We start from the raw sequence: 26,198 nt of genomic DNA, 5'->3' as shown, positions 1-26,198 counted from the left end.
TTTTTTTTTTTTTTTTTTTTTTTTTTTTTTTTTTTTAATATTTATGTGCTTCAGTTAATAGTGTAGCTTTAAAGAGTTGATTATATTTTGTGACTTTGCCAGAGGAGTGAACACATTGATGTGGCTGTATATGATGTGGTGGTACATATCAGAGCCCACTCTTCTTTCTGCTCTCCACATTTTTCTGCCCAGAGGGGGACTAAAATACATGCAGGAAGGAAAAGTGAAGTGATGAAAGAACTCTGTCAATGGTAAATCAAAGACTCGTGTGAATAATGCAACTGTGAGATGTATTAGTTGTATGGATACTGCATTGACGCTGACTGTTCTGAGAAGTTAATGAATACAGAGCCACATTTAGCTTCTAAGAATAGCAGCAGTGTGCATATTGTGTTTCTGTAGAGTACTAATCCAGAACCACTGGTTATGTCATGTTGCCTTATGAGATTAATGATCTTTACATTAAATATATACACATCCTGCCTCATCTCAAACTATTAATCAGGTCAGATGACCAATCTTCAGATTATAACTGAGGTGGCACATTGTTCTTGGTTATGTACCTACATGTATAAAACAACAACTTCAAACTCTCCAAGGCTCATAAGGAAACTGCTGCATAACTTATCATAAATTTAGAATTTATGGCAAACATCTTTGCTTCTGGAAAGCAAGAGAGAAATTTACGAGGACCTACAGATACCGTCTCCGTGTTAGCCTTGTCTAGACATAAGGCTATATCAAAACGTTCTCTATCAGCCCATTTGAATATCTGGTATTGCAGTACGCCACAGAGATGGTTGATGGTTCCCCTGTCTTATCAGCTTCTCTTAAATGGAGAATGAAGAATGTCTGTCTGATTGAGTGAAGGCAGACACAGAGTGACCAGAGCAAAGGTCCAATATTAAGCAGCAGCACCTGAAGAAACTCCTTTTAGTGAGTTTAGTTTTTGTACTGTTGTTTTGTAGAATAGCGCTTATCTGAAGGGCTAAATAGTAGCGTTTTCTGGGTGGTTTTGTGGTTTGGAGTGTATTGTAGCTTTAAAGACCCATTCTAGTTGGCACCAAAATGCTGTGGTTATCCAGTGGAACTAAAGAGAATCACTGAACAAAATATTGCATTGATTCATCAGTGTAGTCTCCCCACTTAAAGAACGCACCAAACTACTGTACTGTCCTGACTTCCTGATATGTACAGCAAACAAACCCATAGGTGGTGCATGTTAGTGTGACTTATACTGTATGTTGGTTGATGCTCAGGCACACTCTGTTTTCCTTATGTAATGTTTGGGTTTCTCAGGTCATCTGTAGCCTGCCAGTTTGAAGGGAGTAATGTAATATTTAAGATAGGAACACATTGGAGGCAGCAGTGTTTGTGGAGCAACTTGTGTGCACAGCAGAGAGTGTTCTAGGCAGCTGCAGTCACAGAGGCTAGTTTGTTGTCAGTGAAGTGGAATTCATTATATATGCTTCTCTTCTGGGGTCAGAGGTCAGGCAGGCCTGGGTTTTGGGACAACACAGGCCTGGTCTACTGGAAAGCGTGCTGGAAGACTGGAGGCCTGCAAGGGTGTCTGAAGTGGGCAGATGGCATTGAGGAAAATAGAATTTTCTTGGTTGGCCATGGCCAGCTGCCTGCTGTTCCTTCTTTATTATTGGCATTAAGTCTTCATTGGACGATCAGTTCACAGTAACATTGTGCATCACAAAATACAGTGTGTGTTGGGGGGAGGGGGGTGGGGGGAAGCTTCCAAAGTATGTAATCTTTCACATTTTTGGCAGGCTTGATTTTGCCGCGATTCGATGGATTTGTACTATTTTTTTTTTTTAACCAGAAATTGTGACACCTTGCAGCTGCATGAATACAGATCTCAAAATACTCAAATATTATCAATGCAAATAAACTGCTTACTGTTCTTGAGCAGCATGAACACTACTTGGCTGTATGAGAGTCTGTGGTGTCAGCGCTCTGATGGGTGTGGAGGTGACACCAAGGTGAACGCTGAGTTGTAAACTGGTTGGAAATCATTGATATTCTGACTCAGAGGCTGCAAATGGCTTGGTGGCAGATGGAGTCTATGTCAGGGAAGAAAAATGGCAGCTCGGGAGCATCAACGCCATTTTCCCTATCAGCTTTGCTGGCGGGCAGTGACCTTCTGCCGCTCACAGACATCCCCTAGCACATGATCAATTATCTCACTTGCATTGTTTACTAAGCTAGTGGAAAAGGATTTAAATGTCAATTTTTTAGAGAGCGATTGCATGCGTAATCATGGAACTGGTTGTTTGTGCATAATAAGGAAGCAAGTTGTAGTTTGTGAACAAGCAAGTTTCTCTTTTAAGCACAGTAGAGAATAAATCAATGTAGGATTGTCCTGTAGAAAACCAATACGGGGCAGCTGTTTAGCTCCATTTATTTCATGTTGTTACAGAATTATTGTAATTGATTTGAGTTCCACCAGTTCTTTTAACAACATTGGTAATGGAAGAGATTCCTCAGGAGTGCAGAGGTATCGCATGACTTCAATTTAGCAAATGGTTTTCATTAACATTGTTTGACTCAAAATTAATAATTTGCTAAGGTGAAAATGTTTATGCAAATAATATTAATTTGGTAATGGCTCTTCTCATTACACAGATAACACAGGCACCCTGGATAAAACCGTGATATGTAGTCATTATTCTTAACTGTAAACAAATCTAAGTCGAAATAAAATATTGAATGAACCTGGGGGGAAATTAAGAAAATGAACAAATGATGCAAAAAGCAAATGACATTGAGACCCCCATTTAATATGTATGTATTTCAGCTTGATGGCTGATTTCATTAGCAGATCTCATTGTTATGCATTGACTGTCCTCCTGCAGTAAAGTGAATATTGTATTCATGGAGCCTCAATATTCAGGAGGAAATGTTTGGATTTGAGTGGCATCCTTCAGAAAAAGTGAAAGGTTGTCTTCCTACCCCAGATTCTTATTATTTATTATATTGATATTTATTCAACATTTTGTTTTCATTTATTCCAAATATTGTGTCTTGTTTTTAGAATTAGGTCAGTTTTATTTTCTTACAAATAAAATGTCATGTCACATTTTGATTAAATCTGCCCAGTTTGCACAAAAATTTTATTAACTTGAGATATGCATTTTCTGCCATTTATTGGTAATTATCTGTTCAGGTTGGTCAATGGTATATTTGAGAAAAAAGCTGTACCATGTTAGCCAATTATATGATTGAAGGTTGGCTGGTTATATACTTTTGGGCCACTTACTAATGTAACACTTAATACCTACCATCTATTTGCATGTGATTGAATGTTATGTAGCTGCTGAAGGTCTGCGTCCTATGCTCTTGAGACCATTGTGATGTATGGGGCTACCCATACACGCAAGTTATTTTTCTGTCTGGAGGGAGGATGATATTAAGCAGCCATGCCATGCACCTTTCCTCCCCTCTTTCAGGCCTGGCTGCACACAGCTTTCAGAGGGCAGCGCTTGTCGAGTTTCACTAACAGGAACAGTGTGAAGAATTTTCTATTAAGGCTCTGTGTGTGTACACGGTCTTCTGTTTCACACTATCCTCATACAGCTACCCTGCAATGACAGTATTAGCAAAGACAGATGCTGCTCCTCATTGGGCGTACAGGTGTAAACTTACTTGAGTGAAAGTACATGTGTATCAATATTAGCTTGGCCTAAGCCAGACTGATCTCCTATTGTCCTGACTGCAGGGCTGTTAAACAATTTAAAAACCAAAATGCTGCATGCAAATAAATTAGGTGGTTTTTGTTTTTTGCTGTGTTTTAGTAGGTGATTATATCTGGAACCGCACCTGCATGGTTTTGCTGCCACAGGGGTTAATTCTTCGCGCATTCTTGTTTTTTGTTTTTCTATGAATAGCTCTTTTATCATCAATCTTCATCTCTTCTTGAATCCCAGTGACTCTTTTGGGCTTCTTCAACCACTTAGCCCCAGGAACTAAAAGTGCATTTTTGTTTTTCTGCCACATATGAAGAACTGTAAAGATGAAGTAAATTAGACTGATAACAGATTAAAAAGCAGCAGCTTCATCTGAGAGATATATACACTGTTGTTTACATAGATGTTAGGAAGGAGACATGCAGAGGGAGATTAAAAAACAGCCAAAAGGTTAAACACTTTGTTAATGTTTTTTATTTCTAGTTATTTTTCTGCTTTAATACAACACCACATGGAAAGTATAAAATTCCTAACCCTAGTCAGTAATACTGTGACCTCAGTCTTTGTACGTAGTTTTGTGGTTTGTGTCATTTCATTTAAACCCAACCCTTATTACTCCTGTCCTATCAGAGAGTGCTTGCTCAAGAGCAGGGACTTTTTGGGGCCAGGAACTGTGGCCTACAAAATACAACTGGAACTAGGTTTTGTGTTCAAAATGTGCTAAAAGTTCTTCAGTTCCCTGGGAAAGTTGATTTTATAATCACACTTTTATTAAACTCTCAAAGTTTAGTTTGTGTGTGTGTGTGTGTGTCTTTGTGAAGTCTATGTAATATCCATAGATTAGTAGTGAGTGGTCTGCAAATTACAGGGATTCCCAAGTCAAAATCTAAAGAACTAGAGGGACTGCTCTGTGTCTGCAGCCACTGCTACATTTGGCTGAATTTACCTTGTTTGGGTTTAAATATGTAAATGTGTGCCATTGGCTCCCTTTTCTCACAACAGCTTCAGTACCACTTTGGGATTTTGTTCTGGGGGAAGTGCTGCTTTTGCAGTTCACATTTTCACACATTGAAAGCTAGCTTTCTCAGCAGTTTTAATGCCCACCATGTCTATTTGCACAGTTATCACAAAATGTGGCTATTCCCTGTCATGTTCCAATTTACCTCTGATTTAATTTTAGAAATGAAGCACCTGTAGCCCAAACTCTGGCCGTGTTTGTAACCAAAGTGGTCTCAGGTATTATATTATTTCGTATCCATGAAAATGTCCACTTATTATCATGGTTACATTAATGGTCGGTGGTGTTCAGTACCTTTTTATAGTCATTGATACTGTAGAGCAGTGGTTCCGAACCTTTTTTGCCTGGCTTACCCTATCAGATGGGCCCAACCAAACCTTAATCATACCCTTTGATAGATGGGATGGCTTTATGGCATTTTTGCCCAAATTTGCATTTGGAGTGGCAGAAACGGATTGTTTCAACCATTTACAGCATTGTAACATTTGTCTTATTTCCGCATGTCTTTATACACTTACATCGACTCAGGTTGGTGGAAAACTGAGGCAACCTACTAACTGCCATAGTTATTAGGTTATTTTGACAATAACTACACACAGTTGTAATCTTACTTGTACCCCTGGTTGGGAATCACTGCTGTAGAGTACACAGTGGCTGAAGTAGTGTAAGCAGGTGATGGAAATATTCATTGAGCAGCAGAGATGAAGCTTTTTTTGTGAAGATGGCTCAGAGGCAGACAGGAAATTAGTTATTTTCCCCACACATTCATCAAAATAAAAATAGTCTGATGAGTATCCCAAGTGACTCTCCCACATCTATTGAAGCCACAGCTGCATCTACCGTGCGCTTAGTATTAACTCTCCAATGAATTTCAGGTGTTTTTGAGCACTATTAAAATAAGATTTTTATTTTTTTCTCCTTCTTCCTCATCTCAAAGCTATTCTCCTGCATTTTTCCTCATAGGAATTAGCATTTAAATAATAAAAAGCCCTATTTAATTTTATAACCTTCACCTATTACTTTCCTAAAATTACGATGTGCAACACTGTTACGTCCTGGTGCCAAGAACAAAGAACTCTGGATGGCAAAAATGTTAGATATTTGCCTTTGACACTTCAGTCTCTGATAACCTTTGATTTAATGACTAACAGAAGCAGAATGTCAACAGGGACTGTCTTTGTGCCAAATTGTTCAGTCTGTGGCTCTTGTGTAGCCTCTGCATAGATAACAGTGTTTTATTTTGACAGTGACATGCAGAGTTGCCAGAGCATTTTGAAATAAAGTGGATGCGTGAAAGTGGGTCAATATTTTTGAATTTACTTCACACCCATCTTTACCCTAAAATATGCATCAATGCCAAAAATATCATTCAATTGGACTTAACTCAAATTTCATTAATCATAAACTGTTCTCATTTTCAACTACGTACATGTACATAATACAGTGTTTTTCTTTGATTGTTCCCCTTTTTTTCTGGTTTGTCAAGTATAAGGTTGCTACAGTGTAACAGGAAATGTAGAAGTCGGCTTTATCATAGGGAACTGAGCAAGTTTTTTGCAATTGCCTTAGTGGTTTTATTTTACTGTACATTTGAGGAAAAACAAAACTTGGCAAGCATACATTGAACTCGCAGCATTTCATCATTTGCTACAGTCCCAGAGTCAAAGCCACTTTTGTTTTGCTTGTGATTTAACAATTAACCGATTGAGAAAAACATCGTCAAGTATAACGATAATGGAAATATCTAAAATCTACCCTAATAAAAGTTTAAAGGACAAATTCAATTTACATGCTCATTCGCGTCTCTATAGTAAGTACGACCAATCTGAAACAAGAGTAAAGCAGAAGACAGCCTTTAACCATAGGATTAGAAAATGTTGTTGTTCAGAAATAGTATTGTTTCTATACACTGATAAGGATTTCAGAATACTACAATAATGTTACAGTCGACTTTAAAAATGGTCCACAAATGTTGTTTTATAGATTGTTGTTTTAGAAAAATAAAAATAATTTAGAGCATTCAGTCTTTTTTTGCATATGCTTGCAATTTTTAATCAGGCTGTTCCAGTCAGACCTGTGTTTTTAAAGGCAGCTCTATCCAGGCAGGAATTATTAATCCTTTTATGCTGCATGTTGTTCTGCTGCCGGCAATGGTGATAGAGACATTTCATAAGTAGTATCTCCTCTTTTGATTATTATGCAAATTTCTCACATTTGGGGAATCGGTTCAATATTTCACTGGCTTATGTGGTCTAAAATAATGTTTAAAGATGCACTCCCTCATTTTGTTACTGAACCAAATAGTGTCCCCAAGTCCTAAAATATTATCCCTGCTCACTTTTAATGTTTAGATACTATGTTATGAACTGTGAAATTAGGAATATATCTTTGAAAACCACACTGTTTACATTTTTTCCGGTGTATTTGCTCCAAATGGAATTCTTTGTAGTGTCTCAACTCATTTCCTTTTTGCTACCCTTTGCATTGAATTTAATTTCCAAACTTAACAAATGGAGAATTGAAGCTGTGGTGTGGACAACTCTGTTGCATTGTGCACATTGAGGAGGTAATTGTTTCTTTTTCACAGTGAATGGCTTCCAAATGGCTGCCTGAAAAACCTGACATACAGTGAGAGCTTGTCTACAGGTGTAATCTATAAAAGTACACAATTTTAAGTGTGTTTATTTCCCTTTTTTCTCTACAGGCTAAATTTATTGCCTTTCATTATGTATTTTCAATGTCATGTACACTGACAAGGGTTTGATTGACATATAATGTAAAAGTGAATATCAGCCTTGTGTTCTGCAAAACAACTAGCAGGGGAATGTTGTATGTGGAGAATAGTTTATTTATTAACGCTTAGGCCCTAATGGCTGACAGTGTGTGCTTAGCTCAGCTACTCACAACACACTAGCAGATTGTAGAAATCATCACTGACCGCTCTCAATGATGTTAAGACAAAATACTGTAGGTGAAGCTGGGCAGCTGGCAGTTCAGTAATTGCAAAACGTCCGTGACTAAGAACAACAGGAGTGCAGCTGTATCTTTGACTGTGCAGACCTCACTGCAGGGCCTAAGAATGGTCTTCTATCAGTGTATCATCTTACATGTTGTCTCAATTATGATTGCTCAGTACTGTGTTTCTTTGTGTTCCAAGAATTTGTTATGGGATTATAGTCCCATGGTTCTCCACATCAAAATGACTGGTGTAGAGATGAGATGTGTCATGTATGTCCTTTAGGAGGCTGGTGCAGCTATTGAAAAGTGTGTTTCCCTTTTGGCAGTCTTTGGCATTATCTAGCTTTAAGGGTGCAGTGCCAAATTATGAGGTTAAAATTCTTGATAATCTCACTTTTTCTATATTACTGACCTTCGTTTAGGACATTCGGTGTGTGCACAGGTGTCTGTTTGACTGTAACCAGCATTGTTTGCTTCAATAAAGCAGTGGACATATGGACACTGTGTGACTAATGCTTTGAAAGGGACACTTGGGATCTGTTTTATTGCTTCATTTGGCACACCACAGTCCCACTTCCCATTACGGTTGCCATGTGATTTATGTTGTGCTCTTTGGAAAGTGAGAGAGAGGAGCTGGGAATGAAATGGCCGTAATAGCCATGTTTACCTTGATCTTGGCTACCTTTTTATTTTATCTTGGATGTTGACAGTGGGGAAAAATGGGTTAAAAGCCTTGTTAAGCCCTGTGTTTTCCCACACATAATTTTGTCATATTTCTTTGATCATCTAAAGCACAAGGTTGTTGTTGACATTGCAGTTTTAAGCCTTAAAGACTGAAGGAACCTATTTTCTCATAGCCATGCTACATAGCCAGAATCATACCATCAGACTTGACCACACCACCTTCCACCTACAGACAACTAAGATACTTGATTGATAACATACGACAGGCACATTTTTGGCAGCATTTGTGGCATAATCCATCAAACGGCCTTATCACAGCTTGTTTGTCTAACAAGCAAATAAGCAATGATCATAATGTCAAGATGATGTCTTTGTCGTCTTTTACAGTTGAATCTAAAATAGCAGAAGGTGTCTTTTACTCTGCAGAACAACAGATAACATTTGCACATCATTCTTCTGTCATGTTTAATTTGTAGCTATGCTTCCTGTCAGATGCACCTGATTTATATTGAAGCAGTTTTTTAAAATAATATTAAACTGAGGTATTCAGCTGAATTTTTATATAATTTGTGTCACAGCCCAACTGTGTTACCACCTTGCTTTCTGTGAATAAATTGAAGTTGCAATTTTTTATTATGAGCACTTTGTTTGTGCCAGAAAGTATTTTAACAAATGGAAAGTGTGAAGTCTGGACTAAGTAAACACATAACTATTATGTCTTTTTGGGGGGCAAAAATTTCACATAGTCACACATTTACTATCATCATTTTATGCCCCATTGAGCAATAGCTTTTCCTTATCAGAAACAAATACTCATTATAATGATGCCTTCAGCAAATGATTGTGAACAAATGACACAGGAGTTAACAAGGGTGGTGTAATGGGAAGTTGTGTAATGATAATAATATGGTGTACATGTGACTATCTTTAACAAGTGTCTGCTTGCCTTTCCACCTCCTCCCTTTTAGAAAACACTGTCAATACTAGCCAACAGCTGTGTATTGGGCCATGAGTATAGCTCTCATTTTTACAGTTAAGGGTTCATTTATATAAGGTCTAGCATTCTGCTAGAAAATGTATTGCTTTAGCAACACATTAACAATGGAAATGTCATGCAGGGATGCCATTCTCCACCTGCATTTTCTAAGCCAACAACAGATTAATAGCAGCTGATTGGGAGACGCATGAAATTACTTGTCCTTTTCTTGCTCCCTACCTCCTCTCTTCCTCCTTCTCTGTATGTGTCTAATTAAAAACTGCAGGCCGAGCTACACAATTTATGGCTAAAGCTTGCTGCTGATGGGGCAGCAGTAGGCAGGAGCTCTAAGAACGTGTTCATGATGGATGTCAGTCTGGGCAGAACATGTGGGACTCCTGTTTCCAGGCGCCACGTACCACCCCCAGATCACTCTTCATGAAAATGATCCACATGCACAATGCAAACTGTGCTAACACTGCTGTGAAGGACAAATGCATTTCTTGAAACATTTGTCATACTGAGGCCTCACATCATTCATCAGAGTCCATTTGTCTGTTTGCCTCCTTAACTACCAGCCTTTCCACTATATTCACGGCAGCATTCAATACTTGTTTGAAGTACTCGATACAAACAGAAAATAATTTGATGGCGTGAAGGTCTCTCTAAAAGGTGGATGTGCCCAGAAGAATGATAACAGCATGCCTACACTTTTTGTTTAGCTGGTAATTCTCAAGAGTAAAAATGGATTATTATCCTGGCAGTATGCGCACAGGTGGATCTCTTTGCTGGATCTTGTGTGCGTTCTTGCATAGGAGGTCAAAGATGTGATTACACTGAGACGGGCAAATCACTGAAGAGATGGTGTTTGAAGGTGTTTAGCAACACTAGGGCAAGCTTTGCTATAGATCACATTTAGTGACTGTGGAACTCCCCAATATCAGTGTCACTGCACCCCAGAGACTCTCCAGTGCAACTAACACTACTCTGCCATCTGCCGCCCAACCGTAATAGTCAGGGTTCAGTCGCTCCATGCACTCATTATTTATACCTTCAATCCAGTAGCGTCATCTGAACTTTTCCATCCTTGATGACATCCATCCAGCCCACACACACGAACACAACCTCTGGAAAGCATATTGTTTCCAGCATGGTCATAAAGGGGCCTCGCTGCAAAGAGCAAACCTGAGATGAACGGTAAACCAGCCTTTAAGGCAGAGTATTGATTGTGTTGCAAACTTATGACATGTTTTCCTTTTTTAATCACTCTGTAAAGCTCCTCTCTCATGACAGTATTCTTGGGTTACTTGAACACAATCAATTGAAAAGACAATGTGTTCCCGCTAATGCTAATTTTCTGTTGATAAAACGATTTCTGTACTAGTAATAGTTGCTTTGCCTGTGTTTGTATGCAAAACTCAAATGTAACTTTCTCAACAACCTGAAAACATTGTAAATGTTACCTACTTTGTATTGTCACTGACCTAATTAACACAAAGTGTGCTAGTTTCCTTTTGAAGATACTTAAAAGAAAATGTGTTAGAGCACACATAATGCATCATTACTTGGCCTTGAAATCCCCGTTCTGTCTGACTCTGAGTAATGCCATGTGTTACTATAGTTTTGCCACTGATGCAGGTCAGTTTCCTTCCTTAGCTGGTGGGATGGGGCAGACAGAACACTTCATCACTTTCCAGGTAGAGTAGGAGTCATGGCCAAGAACAATAACATGTCATCAGAAGACACGGGCAGAATGAAGAAGTGATTGAAACTCATAGGAGCATGGTATTTCGACTGAACTGTGGGTGTGCCACTGAACTTGTTATGCACCTAGCCACAGCGACCCCGCACACTCAATTTCTGTCATTCTTTGACCATGCTGCCCCACAGTGAGCTCTCATCCTGCACATCTTGTGCACACACAAATGGGTTCTGGGGTTGGGGGGGGAGAGCTTCACAAATAATTGACTTCATTTCAGCTGGTCTGCTGGGTGACCTCAAAGAGAGAACAGCAAGTGGGGGAGTGAATGGCTTTCTTTTCTTTTCTTTTTTTGCTTTACTGCTGTCAACCACTGGGAAGGTTTCAGTCTCTGTGCTTTTTACATCCCTTTGTTTCCTCCCATCCAGAAAATCACTGAGGCCAAACATTGAGTGGCGTTGCTATTTTTCCATCGTAGCAGAAGGAGTTGATTGTGTTTAGTGGGATGATCGACACCAGCAGTGATTTGGGAGGTTTGGGAGACTGCAGCTGGTGTCAAAGCAACTGTGTATAGCATCAGTCGGGGAGATGTTAATGTCTTAGGAGGTGGATTTAGCATTCTGATGTAATGCTAATTAGTAGGCCACCAGGAATGCCAGAACTTGACATTTATTGTCTTTTCTTTTTTTCCACTCATGTAGTCTTTATTTTTACACAGATTGGTGGAGAGCAGAGAAAGGACCTTTTTGAGTGATGCCGTTCTCTATCGTAGAACAGTGTCAAGACACTCTGATACACTACCTCTTTCTGTCTCTTGCCTGTACCTTCCATTCGCTGAGAAGACCATACTGCTGATCCATGCTGCTGACTCTGTTACTGGCTTATCATTGTTAGCGTCAGCCATCTGTTATTGTGAAAGAAGATAACATGGACAAGGAGCAAGACACAATGGGGAAACAAATGCTTCCGTGCAAAAAAAAAAGTAACCACGCTATGTGAAATATGTACAGCTTCATCTCACACACACACACACACAAAAGACACACACACACACACAAAGACACACACACACACAAAGACACACACACAAAGACACAGCTGGAAAGAGTAAATACAAAGACAGAAAGTTTGTCAGTTTTCATTAGACTATCAACAAATATAATTTTAGTTAGTTTACAGTCACAGTTAGGTCGAAACTGTGCTTTTGCACTGTAGGTATGCAGTCATAAGTTGATTGATTTGAAAATAATTGTTGGTTTGAGTGTGCTGTTATACCTGTGATGCACTGGCAATCTGATCTCCCTACCTTCTGCCCTATGTACAAATGCATGCTGGGATAGGCTCCAGCTACTCATTACCTTGAGTGAGGTAAAGGTGAATATGCTTTCACTCAGTCACATTTGAGGAGGACTCTGAGACGTTGGGCTGTCATTATAAGAAATGTTCAGACACTGCGTTATCACACTTGTTAACACTTTTATTGCTTTATATTGATTATTTGAATAGTTATAGCACCCTAGGTTTGTATATCGCTCAGAGATGACGATCTTTGTGGAGTCATATGTCTACATGACTTTGATTCAATTGAGTCATTTGTTCTGTAAATCATCTCTGGTATATTGGCATACATGTGCTTTCATATGACCTGCATCCCGCTGCTTGAGAGTGCATCTTTCACCTCACACGCATAAATTAGCTCACGATGGTGTACATACATCCATAAAATTCATTTAAAATGTTTATGTAGGCTATAAAACACCCAGAATACTGTACTTGCTCCCTCTGTTGTTTTATGTTTATTACCTATAAATTCAAGCTTATTGCTTGTTTAACCCATTTTAATTTCTAGCTATGCAAAAACAGCCTTTCCCTACAAAGCCGTTTTGCTTTTTGGTAGTATATTTTTTATTTGCTTGCAATTCTAGATTTGATGTATGCAGTCAACTTTAAATCAGTTTGTCACATACAAAGTGAATGGTACCTCAGACATCATTTCATGGGTCTTATATTGATAGAAAATGCCAGTTTAATTATGCGGTAGAAAAGAATTACCCAGTAAGAGATCATATCTGCAGCATATCGCTGTAAAGTAAATTAACACTAAAATTCTGGGGTGTGCAGAATTTATTAGTGACACATTTTACCTTTTAATCTCTGCCAAAATTTTTACCCCCATGTTGAATATTTCATTTCATTTTTACAGATTCATAATTGATAGATAAGGTTTTTGATTTTCCTTAGCATATTGGATATCTTAGAATGGCATGTGAGGTGTGATGTAGCGAGGTCATAATGATACCAACAGTTTTTTTCTTTTCTTTTTTTTTTAAATTTTGCATTATAAATATGAAAGCGTCTTTGTTCTTCACCATCTCCCACTCAAACTACTGCAGGAAACGGTGGCCTTTCCAGTGAAGCATGGCTGCAGCTTTCATGTCATTTACGTCTCATCAGTGCTGTTGCTGGTGAGGGATGATACTTGATATTCAGAGGCTAGCTTTGTCTCCTCAAATTAATCAGCTGCCCCTGTTTTCCTGTGTGGAGGAGAATCACCGGGGAGATCTAGAATTTGTTGGTGTAATGTACAACACTATAACAAAGGCAGGCTGTAAAAACAGAATCTGGAAAGCGTGCGTTAAGGAAGATTTTAAATGTGGGCTTTTGTGATCAGTGGGATGTGAAGTGGCATAAATAATGGAAAACTCAAGAAAATGCGGTGCTGATAAAAGAGAACAGTAGTACTAGAATCTCTGTTGCATGATTTGGGTGATGGGAAGTGGTCTGAGAGTCATCAGACAAAATGGTGCACTGATTATAGCTTCTATTTATGCATTCGTATGGACTTTATGGAGAGATTGTGGAAGGATAAATGAAAATGTGTTCCTGAAGATTGCATTTTCTATTAAAGCTTACTCCGTCATTAGACGATCACAGCGCGCATGGCAGCAATTTTACATTAAAGAGCTGTGAAAACCTTTTGATGCGACTGAGTTGTCACCAGCACGGGTGTGTGTGTGTGTGTGTGTGTGTGTGTGTGTGTGTGTGTGTGTGTGTGTGTGTGTGTGTGTGTGTGTGTGTCGCTCTCTCACTCTACTATTTATTTATGAATATTAAGGCACCTGAATGAATGACTGTGAATCACGTCACACCTGTGTTCCACTGTTATGCTTTACATTAGATAAAACCCTTTAAATGTGTAAAACAAGACCTCCGAAGTTATTGCTGTTTATTTACAGTATACCTGGAATTATTAATTTATAAAGCAGATTTTTGCAAAAGAGTTAAAATGTTGTTGTATTTAGGGCTGCAACTAAACATTGTTTATACTTTATTATACAATTAATTGATTGAACTCTATTTACTCTATTAAATGCCCATCACATTTTCCCAGAGGCAAAGGTGACCTCTTCAAATTGCTTGTTTTGACCAAACAATAGTCCAGAAATGAATGATTTAATTTACAATAATATACAACAGAGTAAAGCAGCAAATGGTAACATTTAAGAGGTTTGGCCTTGGTGCTTGATAAGTGACAAACAGCTGTAGCTGATGATTATTTTTCTGTTGTTTGACTTTTCTACAAATCATTTCAGCACTAATCATACCATCACAATACAATACCTCTCAAAGTCAATAAACAATACTATTGAATTACTGGCCAGCCTTATTTGTAGAAACAGAGGGCAACATGTTGCTTTCAGAAAGGCTCATCTCAGAGACTCTGAGCCATTCAGATTTCAGAGGTTGAAATCCAGTATGGTTGTGACTGTAGTTCAGATGTGTGTCAGAGAGAAACTAAGTTTCGGGGGGGGGGCAAGAGTGTTCTTTATTTCTTTTCCTGCCCCCTTCTTTTCTCCTCTTGCATCTCTAAGTGTTGACTGGATTGTGTTGGACAGATATGGAGTTTGGAGAGAGGCTGGCCTCCCCGTCATCAGCCCCGTCCTCCCTTCACGTGGCCTCCACTTCCGCCAGCTCCTCCCCTGCTCCACCCCAGACACCCTCCACCAAGTGCAGACCAGGCCTTAGCCCTGCTGGCAGCTCCCCTCTCACCACCTGTGGTATGAGAGAGCACGCACGCACGCACGCGCACGCACGCACGCACGCGCACACACACACACACACACACACACACACACACACACACACACACACACACACACACACACACACACACACACTACTTAGATTTGCAGTCGAGGCACAAGATCAAGTATGACTCAAAGTTATTTGTTTTGATGTGTTATTTTGTCTGTATATTTTAGCATTCTGCCCACATTTTGAAAGAGGATGAGAAATTGTTTTTCGGTAGGTTAAGGTTCAAGTGTGCAGTGCTGCTATAGCCTTAATGGTCACTCAGAAAAACAGCTTTAAATTCACAAGCTATTAATAAATGTAAATTAATGCACCATTCTGACTGACTTTACAATCACTCTGCATTTTTCATTATTATTCTTTATAACTACACTTCCACATAGACTTTGAGTCTAAAAATGAAAAAATAGAGGCAAATCTATTTAGAGGGGCTGTCCAACTAAATTTTGTGGACATTGAATTCAAATTGTGCAACTATAAGGGAGCGTAAGACACCTTCTCCCAGTCTTAACATGTTGTAGACAATTTTGATAGCAATGGAAAGGCTGTTGAAATAATGAATGCCAACAATTAAAAAGCTTTGTACGCCCTTGTGGATGTCTTTTGACAACCTTTAGCTCCAGTTTATCCTGCGTGATTTGACATGTCTGTCAGCCTCACAGTGTGCATGCATCCGCCAACATCCTCTTGTTTTCTCTGCATACTAATTGTGGTCAAAGCTATTATGCACTGAGCAGCAGTGATGCATAAGCTGTCAGATTACCCCTGACCACAAAATAATGTGCAAATTTACATACCGTGGTTTGTGATTTATTTATTTTTCTTTCATGATAAGATGCCCCAAAAAACTAGTGGGGTTTGTTTTGTCATGCTATCACAATGAAGACATTTTCATAAATTATTCATTTTCAAACCCCCACACCAAACGTGCACAGAAATTTCCCAGATAATTTATTTTAGACTGAACACTGAAAGCACACTGGCACCTCTGTAGTCACATCGTTGTTATGAGTATGAAGTATATTGAGTTCTTTTAAGAGATTTCCTTCCCCTGTGGGAAGTAGAAGAAAGATATCACACAACCAGTGATGGTACCCCTTTGAATACAATCACACGCAAGCTTTCATATTCTTAAAAGCTTTGTAATTGGTTTAACTAGGTGAGTTGAAACAATTTTATGCAGCACCTCCTAGTAGGGCTGCACAATAAAGCAATAACAATAATTATCACAATGTAATTTTTTTCAATAACAATATAAAAAAAATTCCATAAATATAAGAAATTTATAATTCCATAATAAAAGGGCTGGACTGCTTTATCTGATAGAAATAGTCCAAGTGTTATGAAAGTAGCAGTTTAACTTGGCCTCAGTATCTCAGTCTCTAATCTTTCAGCAGGTGTCCTTTTTCCCCATGCTTATTTGTTTTTTTACTTGTTCATTTTCTTACTTATTTATTTTTTATCAGTCATTATTGTATACATCAAACAGTGGTAATGCAGTAGTAATGTGGTTTGTTTTCATTTTCTAAATATGAATGGGGATGCCAGACCCTGAATCATTCATGATTATTGCAATGAATAATTCTCAGACTCACCAGACAGCCGTGTCTCTTATTTGCTGAAGCAGTTTTGAACAGATCAATCAGAATCCACAGCTTTGTCTTCAGTTTTACTGTACACATTTTTTGAAGCATAAAATATGGTCCTAAGTTGACATTAATGGTATCGAGATATTAACAGTTTATGACTTCATAAATTAATTATTGAACCATGATATGTTTAAATCCATTGTTTTGCACTGTAAATGTACTGTATATGTAAATGGGAAATCTAGATAGACCATCTTTCTAGATAACATGATTAACTGATGAATTCATATATTAATCAATTGATTATATTTTAATTATTCTTCCAACTGTGCCCTTTGTTCTCCAGGCCATTTGCTCCAGATAACAGGGGATGAACGCTTAAATATGTCTGGCAGCTCCAATGGTTTTCCTTTAGTCAGCCATCCAGCTTTTGGGTTTTACACATCAAGTTCGGGTCGATCTGAGTTCGGAGGCCTAGGAAGTCTGGGTTTGTCTGCCTTGGCTGCTCACTCCCAGCTTGGTACATTTCCAGGTAGGGAAGCTTAAGGTGAAATGTTGTTTATTTTCTTAATGGAGGTGAGGGGGAAAATTCGGTTCATTGTAAAGTTAATTGTTTTTCTGTCATGGAAATTGTTTTGGTGTCTGCCTGGATTATATCTTTAGCGAAGCACTGTATACTTTTCAAATAGTAATGACTATAGTACTTCTGTATATCTTATATTTATATCTTTGTATTTGCCTTGTCTCTCCTTTATTTTAATGGGGAGGTAAAATGTTAAACTTCACTGCAGATTTTTACATCCTTCTTCAGTCCTTCCCACTAAAAGTGTTTATGACAATATTTGTATGTAAAAAAATAATGAAAGAAATTCTCAGTGATATCCGATTGTATGCTTTTCAAGTGATATCGTCAGACTTAGCACAACATAAATGGATGTTTTAGAAAGCCGATGCTGTTTCCTAGGAATGCTGCTCTTGGGAACTTTGACATGTCTAGTAGATGAGGTGAATCTCTGCAGCTATGATCTCTCTCAACTTTGCAACTCTCTATATAAAGGGATGAAATCACAGTCAGTGGAATGCACTTGTTGGAATGCAAAACTGTATTTTCAGCTGACTGATTAGTGCTGTCAACAGGTTTGATAAACATGCTCTTATAACATGTTGGCAGATTAGATTCTCTGCATTTCTAGATGAAGTGGCTACTTGTGCCCAACTGTACACTATCGCTCCCTCACTCCAGACTGGTGGCGGCCATCTGAAGCACATACCAGGGGAGCAGCAGCCTTCTTCCCTCCTCTTCTGGGTCTGCATCCTGTATTTGCATCAAACTTCAAGAGCAACGATCCTGTTCACTTTCAGTCACGTACCCCGGGTAAAAAGAAAAAAAAAGCGCTTGCTCCTGCTAAAAGTCATACATGTTGTGGTAGCTTATGGCAATATTTATTCCTAAAAACATGTATCATTAAAATGCTAACAGTGTTAACATTATGAGATGTATTGTCCTCCTGTATTTGACTGATATTGCTTGTTCTCATGAGCATCCATCTAAAGAAATGCACAATGCCAGTTTCTGTAGGCGTAATTGGTTCTTCTCCTACTGGGAACTCTGCTGTGAACACCAGTTCATTTCCAACAAAGGGAAACACAGAGAAAACTAAAGCAAACAGTAGTCGGTGTCAAAAGAGCAGCCAGGACCTGGGCCAGCTACACCAGAAGACTATTCAGAAAACAAAAGAAAAGGTCAATTTGTATTTGCTCACGTACTTTACACTGCATGAAAACTCACTTCACATTTTTATTATTGTTCCTGGCACCCTCTCTCCTGTTTTTTTTGCTTCATTAAGAAATGTGGGCTTTTGTTATTATTTAGAAACCCAACAAAAGACCACTAGAGATCTCCAGCATGAGTGGCAGCCAATCGGGCTCATTGTCAGATAGCTCCAGTGATGGCGAGGAGAGCAGCAGTGATCCTGATGACATGGAGGAGGAGGACAATGATGAAGATGAGGATGATCAGAGCAATGACAGTGAGGACTCTGATTCAGAAAAAGACAGGAATGTTAAGGTAAGCGTCTCGAAATCGAACTTCTGGTGTTTGTGTCCAGCAATATCCAGCAAAAAGCTTGGCAAAGATTGAACTTGATATGAAAACTTAAAAAGAAGTTATTTTGTAAGGTTTTGTGTGCCTGTGTAAAAAATGCGAGTTGGATTGTCAAACGCAGCCTTGGTGGTGGGTGGAAAACTGGATGTATGTGCTAGTTGACAGAGCTGCCACTGTGAGACTCTCTCAGTAGGAGCTGACATGATGTGCTGTCTTCTCCCCGTTTTCCCTCATCCTCCCACTCAGCGGCTGACACAGAACACTTCTGAGAGTAAAAAGAAGAGACCTTTCTCTGCTGATGGAGATACAACTCTAGACAGTCTTTGTGACATTGCTCCGTTTACTTCCTCGTACCGCCTCCAGTCTTCTTCTCATCCTACCGGTTTGCCACAGTCTGCAGCTCATTTCCTCCAGAGCTCCAGGACTGCAGAGGATGAAGGCCAGCAGCACATCAGTGTCATCCAGGCCACAGGGTCGGCAGCCGGCAACAGTCCCCGAGCACAGTCCCACAGGGAGGCCTCTCCCCTGCCCTCCAGGTCCTCACCCAACCCCAACCCCAGGTCCTTCTCCAGCTCGCCTAAACACTTACCTCCTTCCACCTCACCAAAGCACTTCTTTCATTCGTCCTCACCAAAGCACAGCTCTGTCTCCTCCTCTCCCAAACCTCTTGCTCTCTGCTCCCCTTCGAAGCCCCTGTCTCTGTGCTCCTCACCCAAGCCCCTCTCCAGCTCTTCTTTGCCCAAACCACCAACGAACCTTCCGAATGAGAGCTCATTGCGCTTGAACTGTTTTAAATTGAAACAGGTGAGTTATATTTGGTAGTCACACTGCTGTACTGAAGCGGATTTAATTTTGTTTTTCTGAATTCTGTCTGTGGTAGAAAAAAATTTTACTGAATGAATGAAACATAAATATATTTCTCATCCTCTTTGGCGATAGAAGGAGCTCTGTTTTTATTTATTGTCCATCATTGTTTCTGTCATGAAATAAGTAAAAATCAGTGGGTTCCCAGTGGGCAACAGAAAATGAATTCTTGTGAGTCTGACCACTACATGACTAAAAGTGACAATGCATTTAGCTGTACTGGGAATACTTAATAAAACTGACAAGCAATTAGCTCTGTTATGCTTTGGGATGTTTGTTATCAAGAGAGAGAAATCTGTCTCTTTTAAAGGACTCTGTTATTGTCACTATTTTGAAAAGAAGGGGGGGAAATGTAGCAGTCTGTAACAAGAGGCTTTTAATGCATATGATGGTGGTGAATTAAACACTGGCTTTTGATTGCCAGAGGATGACAATAGCAACAAATACAAGATGACAGCTAAAGTCTCACAATGGCACTAAGCCAAACAATTTGAAAATATTTTCCACAGCAGCCTTTTTTCTCTTCTGTTGTTGACAGGCTTGAGCCTTCTCTTCATTGTCCTTGTCTCTTATTACACCTTTAAATTCCTTCATTCACAGCCCACAGCAATGTAATGTGAGTGACAGTTTGTGTAATTACTTCCTTTTTTTCTTTGTTTCTCTTTTCATTTTTTATCTATGAAGCCCCTTCATTCCAAGGACTCTGCAAAAAAAGCTTTCTCCCTGCGACCTAAGATCCACAACTGGAATAAAAGTCACAAAAATTCAGCACCCTCTTCAGCGCTGCCGACGCCGCATAAACATTCGTCAGATACATTGAGCAGTCGTTTAAGATCTCTACCACACGGCAATGACACCAATCTGTTCCTGGAACACCACTCTAACGGAGGGATCCAAGGTGCAGTTCAGGATGCCCCGTTGGCCCTCATCACTAAACCCCGCAGCCACAGCAGCACCCCCAGTAGCAAGCCCCTCCTGGCAGCCACCAGCCCTCCCTATCCCATGCCGATCAACTTGAGCACTGGCAACAAGGAGATGACGGGCAGCTCTGCGTCCCCACTTAAATCTTCTGCCTCATCAGGTCTCGCTCACAGACCAAGGAAGACTAAGACTCCCAAGTCTTTGAAGGCAGGAAAGAGCCTCCATAAAACAAACTCACCCTGTCTACCTGTAGACTTGGTAAGAAGCAGCGAGTCTGATATCAACAGCAGCAAGGACTCAGAAGACTCTTTAGGAGATGACGATGATGAAGACGATATTGAAGATGAGGATTCTGGCAGTAGCCTGTCAGGTTAGATTTAACAGACCTTTCTTTAATTTAATAAAGAAATGACATTGATGAGATGTTATTGCAGATATAAGCAGTTGGGTGAGGCTTATTCTAGAAATTTGCAGTGCTCTGTATGGTTTGGTTGTGAGAAGAATGCTAATTAGGGTATCATTTTGGTCTCTCTGTTTCTCTCTGTCATGCCGGAATCCCCTGCAGAGTCGGAGAGCAATCTGGAAAGTGACTCTGATGGCTCTGAGGATGATATGAAGGAGCGCGGTGAGACAGAAGCAGATAGTGATGCAGAAAGGACTCCTCTGAAACTCACTAAAGCGTCCTCCTCAAACCTCTCAGCCAACTGCTCCCTGCTCAACCTGCAGATCATCAAGCCTCCCAGTTTACCTGGCAGCCTACTCACCCCCACCACAGGGACCAGCTCAGGGGCACTGAGTAACCACAGCACCCTATCGCCATCCTTCACATTTGCCACGCTGCCAGGTAACACGTGTGTTTACTGAAATACCACATACATCCACAACCTGCAATACAGCTTCAATTCACAATTTAATAAGATTCTTAAATGTGTGATTCAGGCTTCAGGAAAGTGTCACTCACTCAAATAACAAAGCAGGATCATGACCAAAGTCCACATGGTATTTATTTCCCCTGACTCTGTCTTGTTAGTCCAGGATTTTTTGTCCTCCCTCCTTTTTCTTTTTCTTATTCAGACTATCCAAACTTTCAGTGGATAAGGAACCGTTTTTTTGCCATGAAAACACGGATGTACATTTCCTCAATAGTTCCAGGTTAAAGTTAACTCTCTGGAAGAAATGATGTGATTGTGTCATTGTTTTGATGGTCCCCAGCAGCTTTTGCTTTTATAACCCAGGCAGATGCTTTTATATGTATGATACTGGATGAGTCACGGAGCATATTACGTTATAACACAGTTGGATTCTGACTCGCCGTAATGGGAAAATAGTAATTTATTGTTCCAGTTAGTCTTGCTATGAAGTAATAGAAGAATCATGTCACAGATATATGCTGTGAATTACTCTTGATCTTAAAAATAAACACATAAACTTTTAAAATAAGGAACTGTATATTTAACACTAACAATACTACAACCACTGAACTGTCATGGCGGCAGTGAGGCTTGTCACTATATATGCTCTGTCCCTGTGTTTTGCACTTCTCTTATGTGTCAAGAGTCCATGCATATAGGGTGTTGCTGACCTTGAATTGAGCTAACCTACTATGCTGTACCGAAAAAAAATTCTGACTCTGCTCGTATAGTCATTTAAGTGAAGTAGTGTGAAGTACAGTTTGCTGATTAATATACAAAACAACTATCCACAATAAAAGATATGTCTGTCAGGGTTGGAGGTTTTGTGTTTGCAGTAATATGCCCCTCCTTATTTTGTGTAGTGGATATGTCTGTAAATATGGCAGGTTTGAGGATTTGTTCAGGTCCCCCTGGAGGTGCAAAAAGCGCTGACTCATTTCTCCTGTTTTCTAGGATCAGGGAAGAGGAGGAGAGTAACAGACGAGAGAGTTCTGCGGTTGCCTCTTGAGTTTGGGTGAGACATTGTGCATGCACTTCATGTTAAAAGAAACACAAAGGTTTGATGGTCTGAGCATGTTCCATTTGTCCTTACTTATACGTCCTGTATTGTTTGTGTTTATACATTTATTGGTGTGATAGTGAAATGTCAGCTCACTGAACGCTGACAAGTGACCTTTATTTAAAGGTCACCTGTGGTCATCTTTACTTTGTGGAGCAGTGTAAGACACATAATCACGCACGGCAAATATTATCATATCTCCGGGTTTGCCACATACAACAGACAATTAACTGTGTTTACGAAAACTTCCTTTATTCATCAGGTATCTTTCAGTGTTGATACATTCACCCCAGTAAATAAAATAATGAATAAGAAACACTCTTATTCGCTGAGCAAGATATTTATCTATCGTCTGTAGTTGGGGCAGATCCATGTGTGAACATGAAATCAGGCAAGAAGTGTAGCTGTTTATAAAAAAAAAAAAGAAAAAAAAGAGATAACAACACACACAGAGACAGCTGGAGCTCCTGATTTAAGGACAGTAATGTCCTCATCAAAAGCTAAGTAGGAATAGACCACAAAAGATATCCTTGCCTTCCTGTCGCGGGCCTTAAAAACCCCAGTCTTGAGCTGTAGGTCATATTGGGCAGGAAATGAAATGAGGCCCAGCAGTTCAGCATCAATGGGTTAATTGCATCCAGCCTCAGCACAGACATGCAACATTAGCAGCTCCCTGTCCACAAATTCTGCAGCCTTGGATCAGAGAGCCTTTCATCTTGGGATGTTTTTCATCAGCAGGTTCACAGGAAACAGAGGCCACAAGACTTTATATCAGCCCCCTGCTCTGTCTGGGATAACAGCCTACATGTCTTTTCTATAAGCCATGGCTGCTCTCCAGTGGAGCTCATGGGAACTGAGGGGTTTCTCCACTTGGCCCATGGCCATTTAGGATTACCGAAAGGGTCAGAGGTAGACGAGGCCACAGACTACCCAATACTCAGCTGTACAGACATCATTTATATAGTTTATCTCCTTGTTTGCTTGCTGTTGTGAACGCCAGGATGATAAGTATCTGTCCCAACACTGTCACCAGGACAATATTATTGTTGTTGTTGTTGTTGTTATTATACGCAGGAGGGAACTATATATTAATGATGAATGAATACAACTGCACAGTGGTTATGATATTGTCTGTGTTTTAACTATGCGGTACCTTGTATGTACTTTGTATTAACTATTTCTTTGTTCTCAGGTGGCAAAGAGAGACCCGAATCAGGACTGTGGCAGGTCGCCTACAAGGAGAGGTTGCTTACTTTGCTCCATGTGGGAAGAAGCTACGTCAGTATCCTGATGTCATGAAGGTAAATCTGCAGTCTGTAGCTTTATTTTATGGAAAGTAGATTTCTTTAATTAATGCGCATTTTTCTTTTGTCTGCAGTACTTACTCCGGAATGGAATAACTGAAATCTCACGAGATAACTTCAGTTTCAGTACAAAAATTAAAGTTGGTGACTTCTATGAAGCCAGAGAAGGACCAGAGGTAAATGTTTCTACATCTTTTTGTAGGCAGGATCTCCCATAACCTCCCTAACTATCCCATGACCTATTATCATGGTTTACTACTTATCTTGAATTCATATTTAATTTCTTCACTGTAGGATGTTCTGCACAATTGGAAAAGTAAAATAGTATATAATATGTATTTCAATCCGTAGTCATGTGATCTGCGCCCACCTCAGCTGCAGTTTGTAATTGGTGACATTGCACTGATACCACATATCGAGCATAGCATTAGCTCAGGCAGGCAACAAAGTCGAGCTCAGCTCACAGTTATAATGCATCAGCTGATAGGAGCCCATGTCATGTCAGGCCACATCAGCTGACAGCTTTTGTTTTTTTTTGTTTTTTTAAAAAGCATTCATGTGTATTCCCTACACAGCCTCTATGCTATAGCTATAGTAGTTAAGCCTGTCAGCATGAAAATCCATAAATGAAATCAATGAGTAGATAATCAGTCTAGCCGTTCTTTTGTTTGGTTTGTTGTTTTCAATCTGTCTTTCTCTACCGTCTAATAACCCAGGGTTTACAGTGGTTCTTGCTGGCAGAGGAGGAGATTGCTCCTAGTATCATAGCAATGGATGGGAGGCGCAGCCGTTGCACAAAGTCTGAGCACCAGCTGATAGGTGATGGCTCTGGGACCAGACACTGGAAGTCTCCTCCTCTTAATATTGGTGAAAATAACTTCCAAGATGTCAGTGATGCCAAGCTGCTACGCAAACTGGAGGCTCAAGGTCAGTTTACATCTTAGAAAACTGTCAAGTTTTCACTGTTCAAGAGTAAATAAACTATTAAACAACTATTGGCTATATATTTTAACAGTTATTTTTAATTAGTGTAAAATATTAGTGGTTAATGTTTTTGTCCCTCAAAATCAAGCTGTAAGGGCTTCCTTTTAGAATCACATCTGGTAACAACTATCTTGGAAGAGACACCAGTGTTGGTTTCTTAATAGGTCATATTGCTGCTATTGCACATAGAAACAGTAGCTTGTTGCAAAAACTCCGGGCACTTCCTCTGGAGGCTGTTGACAGGGATTTGGAGAAGTGTCAGCGTATCTATGGGTCAGTTTATCATTAAAGTTTTTAACTCAATAGGATGTGGGTTTTCAGTAACACATATCATTTTGCAGAAATAGCTCGTCAGGCTGCTCAGATCAAAATGATGAGAAAACTTGAGAAGCAGGCCATGGCGCAAGCAGCCAAGGAAGCAAAGAAGCAACAAGGTAAACAGCTGCTGTCTAGTCAGTCTCTTCTTTAACACTGCGTCATTACACTGTGCACAAGCCTAATTTGTTTGTGTCTTCCAGCGATAATGGCTGCAGAGGAAAGGCGGAAAAAGAGGGAGCAGATGAAGATTCTTAAACAGCAAGTAAGGATTATTCCTTGCGTGCATTGTTTAATTTTCTGTGCAAAACTGTCTGCAGCTGCTCTGTTCATATTCAGGGTTTGTGTGCTCCAAGGTGAAAAGGTTTAAAGCACATAACTGCTTTTGAAAATTCTACAAGGAAGTTGCCATCCTTCAAAATGCTGCACCTTCCTCATCTGCATAGACCCACTGTACTTCTTCACCCCACCCCCGCCACTCTATAACATGCATGACTTAACAGTTAATTTATTTGATCTTGCCCTCATCCTTTTACCAGGAGAAGATCAAGCGCATTCAGCAAATTCGTATGGAGAAAGAACTCCGTGCACAGCAAATTCTCGAGGTTCGTCCTGAAAGTTATTGCAGAAACATTCTAAAACACTTCCTTTCTGCTGTTGATAGGATTTTTAAAAAACCCAACCAAAGGCTATTCCTAAATTATGTGGCCCCACTTTTCGTCACATCTAGTGAGTACATGTGACTAATGCTTAATTGGTTTTTTGCAAAAGTGCCATTGAATATGAAAATCTCCTCAGACCGTGATGGAGCTTAATACAAAATACAGTATTTCATTAAGTAAGAGGTGGCCCAGAGTTTACCATGGCTAGGTGAAATACCTATTTAGCATTCCCTCACTAATAGAAGCTGTGAAGTATTTTAGCTTTTTATAAATCAAATTTCAGTTGACACGCTTGGCAAGCGGCTCATAACAGGATTTTGTAGGGCCATAATTACTGATAGAAATTTTGCTTAATTTATTCT

The 26,198-nt window shown here is 39.7% G+C and overlaps 1 protein-coding gene across 10 annotated transcripts in view; it reads left to right on the top strand.

Annotated features, from left to right (window-relative positions):
- LOC123973326 (bromodomain adjacent to zinc finger domain protein 2B-like) overlaps nucleotides 1–26,198 on the top strand; it is a 53,092-nt gene that overhangs the window by 12,649 nt on the left and 14,245 nt on the right. For 6 of the 10 annotated variants that reach the window (XM_046053260.1, XM_046053257.1, XM_046053256.1 and 3 more), the window contains 15 exons: nucleotides 14,927–15,088; nucleotides 17,058–17,243; nucleotides 17,955–18,086; nucleotides 18,282–18,454; nucleotides 18,585–18,779; nucleotides 19,062–19,619; nucleotides 20,364–20,970; nucleotides 21,166–21,444; nucleotides 22,466–22,526; nucleotides 23,764–23,872; nucleotides 23,950–24,051; nucleotides 24,592–24,802; nucleotides 25,201–25,293; nucleotides 25,378–25,439; nucleotides 25,714–25,779. In XM_046053260.1, the coding sequence (XP_045909216.1) occupies nucleotides 14,929–15,088; nucleotides 17,058–17,243; nucleotides 17,955–18,086; nucleotides 18,282–18,454; nucleotides 18,585–18,779; nucleotides 19,062–19,619; nucleotides 20,364–20,970; nucleotides 21,166–21,444; nucleotides 22,466–22,526; nucleotides 23,764–23,872; nucleotides 23,950–24,051; nucleotides 24,592–24,802; nucleotides 25,201–25,293; nucleotides 25,378–25,439; nucleotides 25,714–25,779 (2,994 nt within the window). In that variant the 5' untranslated portion in view covers nucleotides 14,927–14,928. The remainder of the gene's footprint in view (nucleotides 1–14,926; nucleotides 15,089–17,057; nucleotides 17,244–17,954; nucleotides 18,087–18,281; nucleotides 18,455–18,584; nucleotides 18,780–19,061; nucleotides 19,620–20,363; nucleotides 20,971–21,165; nucleotides 21,445–22,465; nucleotides 22,527–23,763; nucleotides 23,873–23,949; nucleotides 24,052–24,591; nucleotides 24,803–25,200; nucleotides 25,294–25,377; nucleotides 25,440–25,713; nucleotides 25,780–26,198) is intronic. The other 4 variants (XM_046053259.1, XM_046053258.1, XM_046053252.1 and 1 more) reach the window with 2 other exon arrangements.

Source organism: Micropterus dolomieu, linkage group LG07, assembly GCF_021292245.1.
Source record: "Micropterus dolomieu isolate WLL.071019.BEF.003 ecotype Adirondacks linkage group LG07, ASM2129224v1, whole genome shotgun sequence".
Classification (NCBI taxonomy): domain Eukaryota; kingdom Metazoa; phylum Chordata; class Actinopteri; order Centrarchiformes; family Centrarchidae; genus Micropterus; species Micropterus dolomieu.
The sequence above is the reverse complement of the archived record's forward strand: the minus strand, read 5'-3'. Positions and strand labels throughout refer to the sequence as shown.